Raw genomic sequence first — 18,058 nt, 5'->3', positions numbered from 1 at the left:
TTGCATCTGAGTCTATACCTCCTATCCCACAGGAGAAATGGGCCAGGGAAGATGTCTGCACACAATTCCCATATCAAGATAGAACTCTAAGTCCTGAAACATTAACCAAATAAGGCAGACAAGAAAAGAAAATGGATGATGGATGGGAAGAGGACAGAGTGGGACAACCCAAGGTTCCATCACCCCACCCTCTCATACCTTAGGCAAGTAGAAAAACTGATTTTGGAGTAAATACATTTATTGATACCCATTTTATATATAGTTCAATGAAATAATCTATAAATATAAAAGCATTTTCTTTTGGATATCACCATGGTCCATGTAAATACTCAACAGTCAAAATCACCTGAAGGAAGCACTCCAAGTCACACTGTTAGGTTTACAGACCTGAATATATATATTCCATTAAATAGTGGCACTTAAGTACTCAAGTGGTCCAGTGGCTTTGGGACATATGACTACCAGGCATGTGGAGTAAAAATAATGTGTAAATTTAAATCAACAGAAAGGGTATCAACCACTGACAAAAAGAAACAATTACAAATTAATATCCCAGGTGAAGTAAGTACCACAGTTGACACTTGGTGTCAGAATACTGGAGACAAGGTATGTTAAACAACACATGTGGCACGGCATGCTCTCTCCAACATCCAGTGGAGTTCACCAGTGCCTTAGAGTCATTCGTGGTCAACAAACATCAATTCTTAAAGAATCTAGATAGCTTAGAATAAAAGGTATGGGGAGGCTGATATCAAGATTAAAGAAAAGTGGACTAAATATTTCAGTGACATAATGAGTTTCTCCCCTAGAAGGGGATTGTTGGGAAAAAATTAAACTCCTTTGTTACATTTAGCATGATCATTTATCAAACGCAGGAGGAAAAAACTCATATATCTGGTATTCAAAACACAGGTGTAAAAATTTTCTTCCACTTCAAAGTTTTTTCCTCAATACTTCCAAGGGAATGGGTGCAGCCACTGTTGAGCCTTGCTCTCCACCTGATGCAGCACAAAATTTTCTCTCATTTCTTCAATAACAATCACAGGAATGTCTTTTGCTGCGATCAGACGAGGCGTCCTCTGAGTTAGCAAGCGAGTGCATTTCAAAGGTCTTAGAGGTGCAATGTCCAAAACTGAGATCGGAGAGGCAGTGTTAGAACTTAAGCAAAGCAGGGTTTTAGAGACTACTCAAACAAAAGCCTAAAGGAAGCATATAAAAATTCAGTTTTTTTCTATTATTTTCAGCTGGAATTGATGGCAACATTCCCTGGTATGATGAATAAATGGTGTGATCTCCAGGTCCAAAATATCCCAACTATTTAGAGTAGGACCCAAAAGAGGAGAAAGACACACTTGAGTTCTGTGGTGTCTAGAATTCCTTTTTTTGCCATTTTTAAAAAAAGAAATAGTAACTTCAGTTGTATACCGCTGGTTGAAGGGGTTTTCATCCAAATGAGAAACTCTACCCCTCGTCTCTAGTGGAACAGGCACCAGATTCCCACAAGCAGCAGCTCCCATGTCCTGCAGCACGTGGCATCTGACCCTTGAGTGAAGAGTAAGCTGGCATCGAGCCCTGATGCTGTAATTCAGACTAGATGGCATTTCGTGGCGTGCCATTGTGTGCCAATGCTTTCAGGCTAGGGGCACTGGTCTGGTGACTACAGCTCCTATGAGAAGTCACACCCACCTCAAAAACCTCATGAATAGCTTTTCGGAAACAGTGGAAGTTGTAGTCTATTAAACCTGCAAGAGAAAAAAAGATCATGCTTCCTGAATGTCAAGTGTGAAATTATCCACTACAAAACATTTGTGACAGAGAAAAATTGATGTGTAAGGAAAAAAAAAAAAAAAAAACACCGACTGAGAAAACACAATAAAGCATAGACTCAAAATGTTAACAATAATTACTTCTAGGGCCTGACAGTAAACATGAGAGCAATTAATCTAGCAACTAGGGAGGTAAATTTGCTTAAAAAAATTTACAATGAAATATAAAGGTAAATACTTTTTGAATTACCAAGCTTCTCCTTTTACAAGTCTTTGGGGCAGCCAAAGAAGGCCTTAAGGAAATGGGTATGCAAGCAAACTGCTCAATGGATTTCTGGAGTCTGGGAAGGGCTCAGGGCACATCAGGCAGAGCTCCAGGCAGCCTGAACCCCCTTTTCAAGCAGGCAGCTTCCTCTCTAACCTATTTCAGGAACCGGGCTTTCATACAGGATTTTAGTTGAACAAAAGATACTATTTTGTGACAGAAATGGCTAGCTGCCTATCAACTAACCATTTTTCCCCTTCTTCTCTTAGAAACACTAAGAGAAGTGCTCATACAACAGTGTATGAGCACTCTGTTGTTGAGCTAAAACATCACATTTCCCAGTTTTCTTTGCAATCAGATATAGCAACATGACCAATTCTGGTCACTGAGATAAATAAAGTGTGTGGGAGTTTTATGAACTCCCCTTAAAAGGAAAACAATGTATTTTTCCCCTGTCCCAGCTCTTCTTTATTAATGTCTGGAATATGGATAAGATGGCTGGATTATAACGCAACCATGAGAAGAAAAGCAAGAACTAAGAAAAGGCAGAGCAGGAAAAGCAGCACTTAGGAGGTTACCAGGAACTTTCCTACCTCCAAACTTCTTTAAATTTGAGAGGGACTTAAACTTCCATCTAGTGTACCTTGGTCCATCTGTTATATGGCTTTGTAGCCAAGCCTAACCCTGACCCATAAACACTACTTGAAGTTCTTAAACCTCCAAGCCAGAGAGCAACCTCTCAATCTGAAAAACCAGCTGGTCATCATATGTATTCACTGTCACAAAATTCTATTGTGAACACAACAAACATGCAATTTGACCATCACCATGGCCAAATTAACATCTTCAACATCAAAGTTTCAACTCACATTCAGGAGCAGTAAAATATTAAAATACACTGTGTGGCCTGCCTGAATATAGTATATAACCTTTCAGTAATTTATATTTGATTTGTTGAAAATTATTAAACACTCACTGAACAGCATCTTTCAGGGTATCAATGTGTCAAAAGCAGCAGCAGATATGGCCCATGTCGTCAAGGAATGCTAGCTGAGGCATAAAGCCAACACACAAGAAACAAATCAAATCAACGTGATGTCAACTGACTATAAATGTGAAAGAACCCAAGGAAGACAGAGCCAAGTGCAGGGCAATGTAATCAACAGCCCTGGAAGCTTTAGGGCTGAGGCAGAACTTTGGGCAAATGGGTGAGATTTAATTACACAGGAAAGGGGAGAAAAATTAAAGAAAATTGCAGGGAGTTGGCAATGAGAACACAGTACAACTGGAAGACAGGAAAGAAACCGGGCTGACTGGAGAGAGGCGCATCAGAGAACTCTTGGCATAAAGTGCTGAGAATCAGGTCTAAATGAGTAGATTGAAATCAAATTGAGGTGGTCCTTCCTACTCAATGGGGAAAAACATATAATATTAAATCACTCTTAGTTTTTTATGCTTATTAATACTAATATCATTGTTTTTAAAAGCATACTACCTTCTGAAACCTATATAGACAAAATGATTTAATATAGGAGATTTGCTTCAAAATAATCAAGAGTCAAAAAAGAAACACATATGAAACCAGACAAGCTATGATTTTTATAATTGATGAATGTTGGCGATAGATTTTTTTAAGAGGTTTATTATTACTTTATATATATATATGCATATATATATACACACACACACACACGTGACTGCATGACCAATATGATTCTACATACACTCAATATCCCATCTATGTATGATATATCATACACGTACACTCAATATCCCATCTATGTATGATATATCAGAGTGCATAAATGCATTCTACTGTCATGTATAATTAAAACAAACTAAAAAATTAAAATGGAAAAAAATTATGCAGAATTTTAAAAATAAAAAAAAAAAATAAATGTATCAAACCCATTTTCAGAAAAAAAAAGAGGCTTATTTTACTATTTTTCTTTAATCCTGTATCTGTTTAACAGTTTTCACCAAAAAAGAGTGAAAAAAACAATAATAATCAAATGGGGGAGGGGAACATACAGAGGAAACTGGATTGAATACATCTGAATGAATGCTGAAGCAGGCAGCCAAGAGAAGATTTGTTGGCTAGTGTACTTTTGCACACACTTAAAATTTTCCACAAGTTAAAAAAAATTTTTTTTAAGAAAGACTAAGAATCAGTATTAAAAATAATAAAGAAGGGGCAGGGAATATAGTTAGTAGTGGAGTGCTTGCCAAGCTACAATTACAAGGCCCTGGGTTCAATCCTCAGCACAACAAAAAATAATAAAAATTAAAGTATATGAACTAGAAAATTACCAAAGAAACCTGAACAGCCATGAGAAGACACCTGCCCTATCAGTAATAAGGTGAGAACTAAATGAGATAGCATTTCACATCTACCAGAGTGAAAATAATTATAACAGTCTGACAATATCAAATATTATCAAGGATAAGAAGTGATGGGAACTCCCATATGGTACTGCCAGTAGTAAAAATGTCAAAGTCACCTGGAGAGCAATTTGGTAATGTCTAGAATGTTAAAAATGGATTTTTTCTCAAATACCGTTCCTAAATACATATTCTAGAGAAATTCTCCACATGTATAAAAAGACAAACCTGTTCATGAGCATTTGTCATGAACTATTCATAATTTTTTAAATAATCTAAGTGTCCAACAAGAAAATTTGAAGTCTATTTAACCTATAGAATGCTACACGGCAATGAAAATGAACTAGAGCTGTGTGTTATCAATATCTGGATAAATGTCAAAAAACAATACTGAATGTGAAGAAACAGGCAAGTTTCAGAAAACAACTTATATCTAGGAAGAAGTCATTCACACAAACACACACAATATATTGTTTTGGGATCAGTATTACATAAAAGACTAAATCACGTATAGGAAAAATAAAATACACATAGCACAAAGAGACCTCAACTGAAAGAAATACAAAAGACTTCAACTGTGTGTTACATTTCTGTTCTTAAGCTCAAAAGTGAATATTATACTCATTTTGGCTTTATCAAAAAATTAATGTATCTCTGAAATATTTCTTTTAAGAGGTCAGGAAAAAGATTGGGATCTTGTTGCAGAAAATGATACAGTGCTATTATAGATCCTTGAGTAGTGAACATGACAAAACATTTTCTGGCTGGGGGTACAGCTCAGTGATAGGACACCTGCTTAGCAGCTTAGTGCATGAGGTCCTGGGTTTGATTCCCAGCATCAAAAAAAAAAAAAAAAAATTCTGAAAACTAGTCTACCTTTGGATAAAATGTGATATACATGAGATCTTCACAATATATGTCAAATGTATATTATCCAGTAGAAGGTCACTGTAGCACTACAGGCCTGGAGGGTTAAGGACCTGAACTGGAGTCAATGACAGAAGAAATGGAAAGGAGTTCCAAGAAACAAGTGATAAGATCTGGTGAAAAGTCGTGCAAACAACATAAAAAATGTTGAAATTCCCTCTGTGAACCAAGCTGCAAGGGCCTCTTCAGCAAAACAACACTTGATCTGACCACAATATATCTAAGGCTGGCTTAAGAAAAATGGCTTAACTAGTGACAGAAAGAGGGCAGCCAAAAGAATCATGAAACACAGGGAAAAATAATCATCAGCCGTGATTAACTCAATGGCCAAGAAACCAGTCAAATGTTCAACTGGAGATATCTTACTAATAATTCCAAACATAGGACTGGAACATGAGCTCAAGGAAGAGCTGGAGATGTAAAACTGAATCAGTCACATACAGAAGATCAACCAAAGCCATAAACTGGATGAGTTCACCTGGAGAATGAGTAAAGAAGCAAGCAGAAAATTTTGAAGAACACAGGATTGCAAAAAGTAGGCAGAGGAAACAGGAAAGGCAGTCAGAGAATACACACACACACACACACACACACACACACACACAATATGACTTGAAACATTAGACTTATTAGGGAGAAGAAAGTTCCAAAAGAGGGACTGACAGGATCACATCTTCAGAAGGCTGAAGAGACTGTAGAATGAGAAAATGCCACTGAATGCAGCAAGAAGGTAACCTGAAATAGTTTTAGTAGACTGTTCCGATGGAAGCAAACTGTGGGCAGTTAATGAAGTATCCGTAGTAACAGAGGCTGGATAAAAAAACCTGACTTGTGGGCTGGGGTTGTGGCTCAGTGGTAGAGCTCGCACACGCAGGACCCTGGGTTCGATCCTTAGCACCATATAAAAATAAATAAGTGAAATAAAGGTATTGTGTCCAACTATTTAAAAATAAAAACTGACTTATAAGATCAAAAGAAGGAAGGTGAGTATGGGTAATGTATAGAAGGGAAGCAATAAAAATAGTTTGAGCTGATTTTATGTATACATACACACATACACACACACATATATATACATATATGTATAGACACACACATATTTTTAAGATAACCATTTTTCTAACACAATATATTTTCAAAAACCTGAGAAATATGACAATGTAACATAAAAACAGTTTTTTAAAATATCATTACCTTTTCGTTCAAAGCTCTCTTCCCTAAGAATGCAGACCAGTGCCAAAAATTTAGTCACCTCCTTTAAATAAAGGACAGTTGTATTATTCAGCTTGATAATTGCCATAGATTCTTTGTCATAAGCACTTCCACTTCCATCTTCCTTTAACCTATTTTAAAAGAAAGTACTACTCATTACAGGTTTTCCGGCTTATTTTATCACAATTGATTTGTACAATGACAAGTCAATCCATCCGGGTTCCTAAACGTTTTGATGAGGAATAACAGTGGCTTAACTATATTGAAACAGAGCTCACATTTAGGTATAGAGCTCCCAAACACAGAGCCTCAGGGATTCTCAGCAGCAATAAAAAGCTCCATACCTAGCCATACTATTACAAATAATCAGGCATTTGGATGAAAAAGTGAAGATACAGGTAGATGTTAACCAGGGAAATTACAACATTCCACCTCTGTGCTCTAGGAGTTACTTACTTGCTCAGGTTGTATGTTGTGGGCACAGCTAAGAGGTCTCCTCTCCTTACTTCCCTCAAGCCACAGGGCTCCTCTGGGACCTACCACCACCTCAGCAAGTTTCTTCAAGGCACCTTTAAGTGCCAGGACAATCACACCTTTTCTTAGTAAGCCTTTCCCCCCCTCCCCCCTGCTTCTGACAAAAGCAAGAAAATAAGAACAGCCCGAGCTAACGTCCAGGAGGAATTATGTTGAAATCAACCATTTTTGGAGATGGGCTCTGACATATTCTCTGATGTACTTGTTTAGCGAAAATCTAGCAATTGCTAGGAATTAATTTCTAGAAATTGCTAGGAATTAAAGAGTTTTCAAAATTGCCTTTTTAAAACAAGTACTTTTCCTCAAAAAAAAAAAAAGAAAGAAAGAAATTGAAGGAAATATATTTAAAAGAAACTATTAATAGTTGTCATTGATAGAACACTGACTTTTCTCTTTCACCTGTTTTGGAGATGAGGGTCTCATTATGTTACCCATGCTCATTTCAAACTTGTGGTTCTTAGTGATCCTCCTGCCTCAGCCTTCCAAGAACTGGGGCTACATGTATTTTCTATGTATGTTTTTCATGAGTGAGGGCTTCTTTTTTAAACTCTTCTGAACCTTACAACTTACCTTCTTATATGTTAATTTGATCCTCATAACACCCAGAGAACAAGAATTAATATATCTATATCTAACCACTTCTAGTCCTTTCTGAAACAAGTCAAAATAAGCTCAATAAGTAAGAAAACTATACCCATTTTAAAGATGTAAAAACTCAAGTTCATTAAAAGTAAAGTGACCTCTTAGCAATGTCAGGATTCAAACTTAAAAGTATTTAACTCAATTCCATGCCGTTTCCAGTATCTTTCCTAGCTAGTATAAATAAAGTTGATTTGGGAAGGTAGACCAATGAGGAAGTTAAGTGTCATTTGCTGCAAGAACATAAAAGAAATCTACTTCCTTCTGATGGAAAAGAGGAAATCATAAAAGCTATGTGTTCTCAGCTTATAGTTAGACCTGAGTAGATCTTTCTCTGTGCTGCATGGAAAATGAGAGCAGGAGCTAACTCTGACAACAGGCTCTGACACAGACAACCCTGACAATGAATCCTTAAACCCTATGTACCCACAGTCAGCAGCTGAAAGAAGCTTCAAAGTTTCTCATGTCAGGCGAGTATATGATCTTGAATTTCATACTATGATGAAAGAAGAAAGGCACATTCTGGACTTGGGATGTAGCTCAGTAATAGAGCACTTGCCTAGCACATGGAGGCCCCAAGTTCAATCCCCAGCACTTCAAAAAAAAAAAAAAAAAAAAAAAAGAGGCATATTCTACTCAAAGTCCAGGGATTAGTCAGATTTTATTTTGGTAATTAATAAAATTAAGAAAAATATGCTAATGGCCTTAGACAAAGCTTGCTCAAACAGTGTGTTTAAAGCACAATATTTAGTTTCTATGTTTTCCTATTTTGATAGTTTTTATGACCTTTAGGCAAATATGATTATCTGAAGCTTAAGTCAGAAATTACCAAAGCAGAAGCTGAAAGGTCATAGCCATGAGGAACAAGACTTAGAAGCAGCACACCCTAAGGGCTGCAAATGAGAGGGGAGGGAAAAGGAACCTGGTTAGTACTCAAACCATGAAGTGAAAAGCTTGTAGAAGATACGTGCGATAAAATGCATACCAAGTGTCCACAATACACTCTTTCCCCTTCTGTGACCAGCAGTATTCCATGCATTCAGACACCTTCCCCTTGTCACACAGGATGCATGGAATACGGCAGGCTTTAAATCTTCCCTCATATAAATATGCACTGACATAGTCTATAAAAAAAGGATCTAAGATATGAAAACTGCTATTAGTAGAAAGTGATTAAATATAAAAACTAAAAGAAATATAGTCTACTAAATATACTGTGGCATGCTGATACTTGCAAAGTGAGACTTAAAGGGGCTAAAAACTACTTCATTTATTAAACCAGCATTGCCAGAATTATATGTAGTCCCCCTTCAAAAAATGTAAATCAAGAGTCAAGTAAAAAACAAATTAACTATAATTAAGCACATCAAATTGCATGCACAGATTATGTTGAGAATAGTGAGATAATGAACTTATTTTCTTATAATGAACTTATTTTTACAGGTACATTATAATGTCTGTACTTCATTATGTACTTTATAAAATAAATTTTAAATCTAAATGTGACTTTTAAATTGCAAAATGATTAGTTTATGAAATTCTGATTTGTCTTAAAGAAAAAGCAAACATTCTACTTATCCATTTTTAAAATTAGGAGTGGGGGTGCTGGGGATATAGCTCCGCTGCTAGAGTGCTTGCCTTGATGCACAAGGCCCTGGGTTCAATCCCCAGCACCACATACTCACACAAAAAATGAGAAGTGAGGAACATAAAACTTTATTGAGAAATACAAGAGATAACGAGTCTCATTTTCACTACAGAAATAAAACAAGGGAGAACATGTAATCAAAAAAAGTGAAAAAGGAATAAGAAATGGAAATAGACAGGTCATGAATGGATAAGACAGGTTTGGAGGTGTATGTAGTTTACACAAGGAATTGAGTTCTAATCCCAACACTGGGGGGTGGGGTGGGGGGAGACAAATGCACTCTCCTGTCCAGAGGCAGCTGGAGAAAAACACTGACAAATCAGACAGACCAAGATGAAGGATGTGGTCAGAGGTAAAGCAGAGAAGAGAAACAGAATATACAGGTATTAGAAGGTAAAGAGCAGATGAAAGCTTCTTGGGAATTAAGATGTTAATAAAAAGGAATCAGGACTATCAGAGGATACACAGAATGTTACTGGCTTTTGAAACACCAATAATTCCCCCAAATTTTCATTCTTCTTGGTACCTATTCTACAAAATCACTATTTGCTATCTTTCATAAATTTCTACATAATTTTTTGAATTTACATATGGGAAAAGCTCACATTTTAGAGATTTGTTTTGGAAACTCAGATGTATAGGCTAAATTTTTATATGCATAAGTCCTTCTACATCTAAGATTCTGACTACTTTATTTCTTTGCTCTCTGAAAGATTTAGAATCCATCATTTAATAAAGCCTGAGGTTAAATTAGGACCAGCACTTTATCATTCAGAAATTTAAATAAATTAAAGGTTTTTGATCTAGCTAAGTCCAAGTAGTGAGAAGACACAGTGCAAATTCCTCAAGTAATGGCAGAAGAAACTTTCAGAGATAAATAAATCAGCACTCATCACATTTTCCAACTGCTCTTTTCCATGCCCTCTGAAGGAGTAAGAGCCAGCAGCCCTCTTTAAGAGAAGTCTTGCTCCAAGTTGAAGCACTACCATCAAAACAATCCCGTTTCACACAGTACTTGCCAGAGGCCTCAGAATTCCCTCAACAAGTAGAGCTGTTAGTTTCCCACCTGTCTGAAGTCTTGCAGAATTATGTATAAAACTTACCCATATATACAAGACACATCAATTACAACATCAATCATGTCACAGCAAAGTTCATAAGACTGCATATCCACGGGGGAACTGTCTGTTGCAATGTAGATTTTGCTGACAACATCAAAGAGAAAAGCTTTTTCAATACCTGAATTCTTGAAAAAACAAAATTGGGGAAGTGTTCAGTTTCTTTTAAGAATCATATTTTGCAACTAATCAAAGACTTTAAATTATTAAATAACACACAAGGTCATTTCTAATTGTACAACTCAATACCAAAACACAAATAGTACCTGTTTGAGAAACACTCCTATTATCATGGAATAAAAGTTGAATTATATCTCTGCTTTGATTTACTGACAAGATTGTCAAATTTTTTTTATTCCTCTTTATTTAAATGAATTTTCTAAGAGATCACTAAAAAATTTAACAAAAAATTTCTCTAAAAATCAAGCTATGCTACATTGTCTATAAACCTTTCTAGTAATTATAATCCATCTCCAATTTGAGTGATCTTGCTACCAGAAAGTCCTTATGTGGGCAAACAGTAAAACACAAAATAATTACAGTTTGATGTCAACATCTGGCATAACCCAAAAGCCCAAGAGACCACCACACACTGAATCCTTTCAAAGTAATGTTTGGAAAATATAACAGCTATATGTTAAATTTATTGGGGTGAGGGAGCAATCCTTTTTTTCTTAAGATGACACCTCAGAATAAGAATACAAAATATAAAGCTAAGATTACAGTTGGTGGCTGGGCACAGTGGCGCATGCCTGTAATCCTTGCTGAGGCAGGAAGATCAAGAGTTCAAAATCAGCCTCAGCAAAAAGGGAGATGCTAAGCAACTCAACAAGACCCTGTCTCTAAAGAACTGAGGATGTGTGTGGCTCAGTGGTTAAGTGCCCCTGGGTTCAATTCTGGGTAACCTTTCCTACAAAAAAAATAGACTACCGTGGGTGAGGAAATGATCAATTTCTTAATGTGACTTCTAAGGAGGCAGAGAATAAAATGATATTGAGTCACAGTTCCAACACCCAGTCTTTTCTAGTTACTACTCTTTCTTTAGGAAACAAGCATCCAAAGATATTTTTAAAGGAAGTATAAAAAGCCAGGCACAGTGTGCTTGCCTATAATCCCAGCAACTTGGCAGCCGAGTCAGGAAGATTGCAAGTTCAAGGCCAGCCTCAGCAACTTAGTGAGGTCTTGTCTCAAAAAATAAAAAGGGGTGGGGAGATGGTTCAGGGGTAGAGCAACCCTAAGTTCAGTCCCGAGTACCACCAAAAAAAAAGCATTTAGAAGTTTTTTAGTAGTTCACCTTAAAGACAAAATGGGGAGGAAACTAAGAATTCCAGAAAATAACACTTCAACCCATATTTACTGCTCTTATTTTATATGTTAAGTGTGTCAGTAGTCTTTTAGCTAATTCTAGTTCCAATTTTTAGAGAATGTGAAAACAAATACATTTAACAAAAATGGAATCAGAAACTATGGAGAATTAAAGAGCTCACTTACTGATATAAAGATATTTAATAGGTTTTCCAAGGTTGGCAGTTGTGGAATGAGTTTCTGCACCACCTTACTAAAGGCTTCAAATATTGAGTGGTCATAGATACTAGTCAAATAAAAGCTGAAAAACATAATATGGTTATGATTAACGTAGAAAATACCTAAAAATTTAGTGACAACTATCATAGTATATAAAATTTTAAGTTTCTAAGCATTTGATTTCAATAAGTTCAAATAAACTTGTCTACCATCCCCATCATTTCATATGACAAACACAGTCTCCCACCTGGTCTGAGGCTATCACTCCCTTTACACCATTTATAGAGAGCAACTGCGGGAGCAACCAGGAAAGAGTGTTCAGATGGAGAAACTTGAATGTTTCCCTAAGTCTTTGCAACCTGATCCGTAAATCTTGGTCTCCTAAGCACATAACTATAACAAAATCCAAGATTCAAACCCAAGAAAAAACTAGAAGCGATGTGTCTCGTTTATTAAATAATAATCAAGTTTCTAACAACAAATAAAAGTTCTGTCTTGACCAGCCTACCTAAAACAATATTCCTATACCTGATGCTTTCTATCCCTTTGCCATAATTTTTCCTCATAGCATTGGTAAGTACTTAAAATTATACCACATTATTTATTTATAGGTGTTTTTGAGCTGTGTCATTTGTCAGAACATAAGCTCCATGAGAAAAGAGACAATCTTACTCATAGCTACAAGCCCATTGCCTCAACAAATACAATTGGTGCTTAGAATTTAGGTAAACAGCATAGTAAGGAGGATGGAAGCTGGAGCCATGTAGAGAACAGGGGTCCAGAGGCCTAAAAGGGTATAAAGAAGTAACATACACAGATTTAGCAAAACATGTAACTGAAAGGCCTTTAACAATTTAAACACTGGGTGATTCCACCTGCTTTTTCACACAGAAGTATACCCTTCATTATATAATTGTATCCACAATATATTTATATGTACATAGTACAGAGTCATTTTAGACAAAAAGAGTAAGAAGAATTCAGAAAATAACACCTCAAGCCATATTTTATGCTCTTATACTTTACTTTGACCTATGTTAAGTGTGTCAGTAGTCTTTAGGCTAATTCAAACCTCTTTTTGAGACTCTGAAAACACAAATATATTTAACAAAAAAGGAATATGAAATATGGAGAATTATATAGCTTTAATAATAGTTCACCACTTTATAAATAATTTAAAAACTTTCAAGAAGCTAATGTAAGAACCTAATCCTATGTAAGGGACTAGACTCTAGATATGAGAGCACTGGAGCACTAGAGCACACAAAGTCAAATGACCTCAGAGATATTAGGGAGAAAGAAATATTTCAGTGATTCCTCTCAGTAAAAAAGGTTAGCAAATAAGAGGGCCCTCTTTGAGGTGGATGGGGACAGAAGAATCTGCAAAATATACATCATTTTAGTTAAGCTGAGCATCTAGAAACTGGAAATCAAATAGAGCTTCATCCATAGATCTGCTAGTACTAAATAGCCTGATGGGGCCTTAGGATATAGCTCAGTAGTAGAATGTTTGCCTATCATGCAAGAGATCCTGTTCCAATCCCCAGTGCCACAAAAATAAACAGATAAATAGTAAAAATCTGCTGCAAAATTCTACTTAGGTTAACAAGGCCTAGGGCCCTCCTAGGCCCAGGGTAAGGGGTAGTGTTACCAAGGGGTGCATTGCCATTAAAAGGGACAGACACATGGAGTAAAGGCAATCAGAAAGATCCCCATGAATACCTTAGACAGGATAAGCATGGCTTAAAATTCAAATAAAAAATATTAATAGTGGATTCCTAAAATATAAGGTTGAGGGATTTTTACATGAAGACAGTTTTAGTTTCTCTTACAAACACCGCTGAACTTAATTTTTTTAAGTATGAACTGCCTATAAAATATTTTAAAATTTTAATCCAGGCAAAACAGAAGTCAGTGAGACTTTTCTACGTGGTTTCCTAGGGGTAACTGAAACATTTTGGACCCTGGGGCCCAGAAAATATTACGAGTAGTAGGAGGGATGCCTTGAGCCTATAGGGAAGTCACCATAACAGATCTGGGATAAGGAAATTACTACACTTGTGTCTCTCCTCTGCTCTCCCTTTAAGCTGTTTCTATCATTAAAAGAACATTTTCTTGGTATTTTTAAATGCTCATTTCTACCTATATCACAAAAAAATAAAATGTACAAAAATATTCCTTATATACTTCTAGAAAGCAAACACAAAGTCATCAGACCTAAATAGTTGGTGTTCTCTAACAGTAGTTTAATTATAAATCAGCAGTCCTTTAAACTATTTAATAGCAATAGTATGCAAACTTATAGAATAAATCCACTTAACCCAAACTTTAGAGTTTCATATAAGTATGAAGTGTTTTAAAATCTAAGATACATTAGAATCAGTCCAGACTTTAAAGCATACCCCATTTATAAAAGACTCTTCCTACTAAGAAAGATACTATGGAAACTCAAGCTAGACTTCCACAACAAATGTGACAAGAGATTCCCTGCCTGGGGCAACTGGAGGGGGGCTGGGGGTGGCCAGAGTTTGAGAAAAACCAAGAGTGGGGAAATCCCTAAACAGAGCCTCTTGAGATGAATCTGCAAAAGCACCAATGGAAACATTTCACATGGATTCAATTACCAGGAAAATGTAAAAAGTAACTCCTTAATAACACCAGGCTCCCAGGATAGCTTGGAATTCAACAAAGAGAAGACCAAAAACATTTCAGAACTGGGAATGGGCATACCAGTAACAGAAAACTATGGTGCCTGTAATGACAGAGATGGGAATACATCTACAGGGCTCTCATATCAAACACACATGTTGTTTTTTCAGGGCTCTCATATCAAACACACATATTGTTACCTAAGATGGAGTTTTTCTAGCCCAGCATCTGCAAGGTCATCATTGGCCCTCTGATGAATGTCCCTCTGTGTTTCTATTTTGTGATCATCAGACAGACCATCAACTTTGTGAATAAAAACCTCAAAATTCATGTCTGGGTTAACTTTGTAGGCTTTAGAAACAGTAATGTGAAGTCTTGTTAAAGCCTCCATGTAGTCATCCTGTAAGTCAGAACAAAATATTTTTTTAAAAAGAATCTTACAAAAGGCAAGTAATGAGTTAAGAAAGCCTCAAACCACCTCTTTCCCCAACCACAGAAAATATATTATCCTAAATTATTCATAAATATTCAAGCACTCAAACATACTAATAAGTAGTTCTTCAACTTAAGATAAAAAATTCAATTCCCAAATTAATGCCTGTAATTTTTAATACTGATAGTATAAAGGAAAAGGGACATGGACAATTCTTCCCAACATTTTTTAAAGTAATCCCAGCTCTGCCATTTATTAGGTGTGTGACTTAAAGCAAGTTGCTTCAACTCTGTGATCTCAGTTTATTCATCTGTAACACTGGAATTACAATACCAACCTCACAATGTTGTGATGATTAAATAAGATCATGCATGTGAAAACATCCATTATAGGGTCCATCACTCAGAACTCATTCCTAACTAATATTTAAGCTTATAGAAAGCTAGCTTCCTAAGAATAGGGACATGTACCTTTCATCTGACTGCCTGCCACAGGTTAGGTCTTCAATAAATGCTTGTTGGGACTAAATTCAATTTGCACAATTAAGAAAACTAATCACTCTAATATATACTGACTCAGTTCTCACAGTCCATCTTATACTATGGGCACTGACAGGATATTTTTGATGAGTTATAGCACTATTATAGTAGCTAATTATAATGTGTAACAAAATTTACCAGAAAGCCAATGTTAACTGCTCATTAACTAGGTCTCACAATGTAAACTACATCTCCTAACCAACTGATTCTTTCAAACTGCAATGACGTGCCTGTTCCCAAAGCACCTCTGCAATTGCATATCACAGTGTCATGGAATCTACTGGCAAAGAAAAGAGCTGTACACAAATGACAAAGAAGATAAACAACTTTCTGTTGTTTCTACATCTTTTTGCCACCAGGGAAGAGAAGTAAACATCATTATTTCTAACTACCTGTGCATCAATGACATATATCAATGCTCCTGTTCCCCTGAAGATCATCTCGTAGTCAAAGGTTGGGTCAAAAAAGTCCATCTGCCCAGGAAAATCCCAAATCTGGAAATTCACAAAGGAGCTATTGGAAATGTCGTCTTTATAAATCTTGTTCGTACTTTCCAAAAAGAGGGTCTCATTGGGTGACATCTTATGGAACACCACCTGTTAGGAAAAACAAGACAATTTTATGGCTGTTCAACTTCAGAATTTAAATTTAAAACTCCATCCTGGATTAATATTAAAAAATTTGATCTTGTAGCAAAAAAAACTTAAGGTAAAAACTAAACGTTAATAAATGCATTGGTGCTCATTACCTTTTTAATTATGACTAAAGAAAACACCAAACCAATTTCCATTCAATCTATTTTGAAGCTGAAACTTTTTTTTTTTCTATTTCCTCTGCACCATACTCAGCACTAGAAGTAGCACTCTGTGGCGCCTACATTGTTGTTGTTTTGTTTTTTTGTTTTTTGGGGGGGACTGTTTTTGGTTTTGTTTGCTTGCTTTTGTAGGGATCTATACTCACCACAATCTCCTTTAAAATTACAAAAGTTTTGTAGCTAAAATTTAAGAAGTTTCATTCATTCAAAAATTACTCCAATGCCTACCACAGGCTCTGAGGAACAAAAAACATGAAACATACCAGATCCTGCCCTCACTGAGTTTGCAGTCTTGTGGAAGAAATACAACAAAGGGAGTAATTATACCCAAAGGGGGGGGGGGCTGCCAGAGCTGACAGGTGATAGGTAGCTCCCATGAGAAATGAAATGGTAAATGCAATTGTCAAGAATCACAGTATTCACAATCCACACAATCCTAATATAAAACTAATTTGCCTCACTGTTACAGCCTAGAAGAGAAAAAACAGTTTACTTCCAAGGTTTTGTAACAAATGAGAAGAGCTAAAATCAGTTTGCTAAAAACCTACAGTAAGTACACCCAAGTCGCTGTAGAGGTAAGCAGCAAAGTAAATAAAACACAGTAATAAAGTTAATTCAGAAGACTACATTTTAAAAACATCACATCTACGAAATACCACAAAGACATTTGTTTTGGACAGACCTCTGCAACAAGCGGAAAGAGGGAAAGACTAGGTGTGTGCGACATTAGTTTATAAGTTCGTTTTGTGTGTAATGAGGATGGAAAATGTCAACTCTGCCTCTATTTTCCCCTTTACCAAACAGTATCCAGTCCTCCATTCGATCTCGACAAATCTAATGTGAAAACAAATGGACTGATATCTGTAAAACATTTTCAAAGTTTCCAAAGATTTTTCTAAGTACACACCTACAGGGAGAATACCACGAGTAACTACACTCACCAGGTCACAAGTACTAAAGTAGGTACAGTGGTAGTACCCAATTCCCAAAACTGTTACAGCCAAGACTCCTGCAGGCTAGTAACAAAGTATTTAAATGTCCAGTGCCTTAGTCACAACTCTTTTTGACGCTGCTCCTTAGGGCTCCGCTGGGAATCCCTGCAAACTCGGATCACCTGAAGTGAGATGAGGCAGGCGAGGGAATCCAACAAGTTCTCCAAGTGAGATCTGGAGAATACGTCTCGCCCCGTCAATGCCACAGGGGCTGTGTCCCAGTGGCGGAGGTCTAGGGCGGTGCCACCGCGCACCTGCCTCTCTCCAGTCAGTTTCGCCTTCGGCGACCCACTCGGCCTCAGCTGACTTGGGTGTGGACGCAGAGGTGGGGGTCCCGCCGCGCCTCTGGCTCCGCGCTCGCTCGCAGAAGTGCAAGAGAAAGTGCGCTGGGACCCAGCGCTAGGCCAGCGCAGCCGCCGCCCTCCTCCGGGCCTCCACGCCTGCGGCCACCTGAGCCCCTGGAGGGGAGCGGAGGGAGGGCGGGAGGACCCGGCACGGCTCCACTCACCTTCTGGATGGAGGACTTGCCGCTGCGCCGCAGCCCCATGAGCAGAATCCTCGGCTTGGAGCTGTCAGCGCCCCCCGGGCCACAGCCGCCGCCGGCCCCCGCCCCAAC

General features: G+C 37.2%; 1 protein-coding gene across 2 annotated transcripts; it reads right to left on the bottom strand.

Moving 5' to 3' along the window:
- Positions 1-220: 220 nt before the first annotated feature.
- On the bottom strand, positions 221-18,058 carry Rragc (Ras related GTP binding C). 2 transcript variants are annotated; one of them, XM_048815723.1, is made up of 7 exons: positions 17,951-18,058; positions 16,029-16,232; positions 14,865-15,064; positions 11,983-12,097; positions 10,477-10,619; positions 6,535-6,683; positions 221-1,742 (listed from the first exon to the last, which is right to left on the bottom strand). In XM_048815723.1, the coding sequence occupies exons 1-7, from the start codon at positions 17,987-17,989 to the stop codon at positions 1,591-1,593; spliced, it is 1,002 nt and encodes a 333-aa protein (XP_048671680.1). In that variant the 5' UTR covers positions 17,990-18,058; the 3' UTR covers positions 221-1,590. The 2 variants fall into 2 exon arrangements, with proteins under 2 accessions (XP_048671680.1, XP_048671681.1); XM_048815724.1 differs by lacking the exon at positions 17,951-18,058 and adding an exon at positions 17,392-17,872.

The sequence above is a fragment of the Marmota marmota genome, unplaced genomic scaffold (assembly GCF_001458135.2).
Source record: "Marmota marmota marmota unplaced genomic scaffold, marMar, whole genome shotgun sequence".
Lineage (NCBI taxonomy): Eukaryota > Metazoa > Chordata > Mammalia > Rodentia > Sciuridae > Marmota > Marmota marmota.
Note: the sequence above shows the minus strand (reverse complement) of the source record. Positions and strands in the feature narration are given on the sequence as shown.

What these genes read in the sequence shown, in the direction of transcription:
- Rragc (XM_048815723.1), bottom strand. Translation starts at nt 17,989, where the DNA reads ATGGGGCTGCGGCGCAGCGGCAAGTCCTCCATCCAGAAG. An exon ending in GCAAGTCCTCCATCCAGAAG is followed by an intron (nt 16,233 to 17,950) that starts GTGAGTGGAGCC and finishes TTTTCCTAACAG; the next exon opens with GTGGTGTTCCATAAGATGTC. An exon ending in GATGTGTCTTGTATATATGG is followed by an intron (nt 6,684 to 10,476) that starts GTAAGTTTTATA and finishes CTTTTAAAATAG; the next exon opens with GTTAAAGGAAGATGGAAGTG.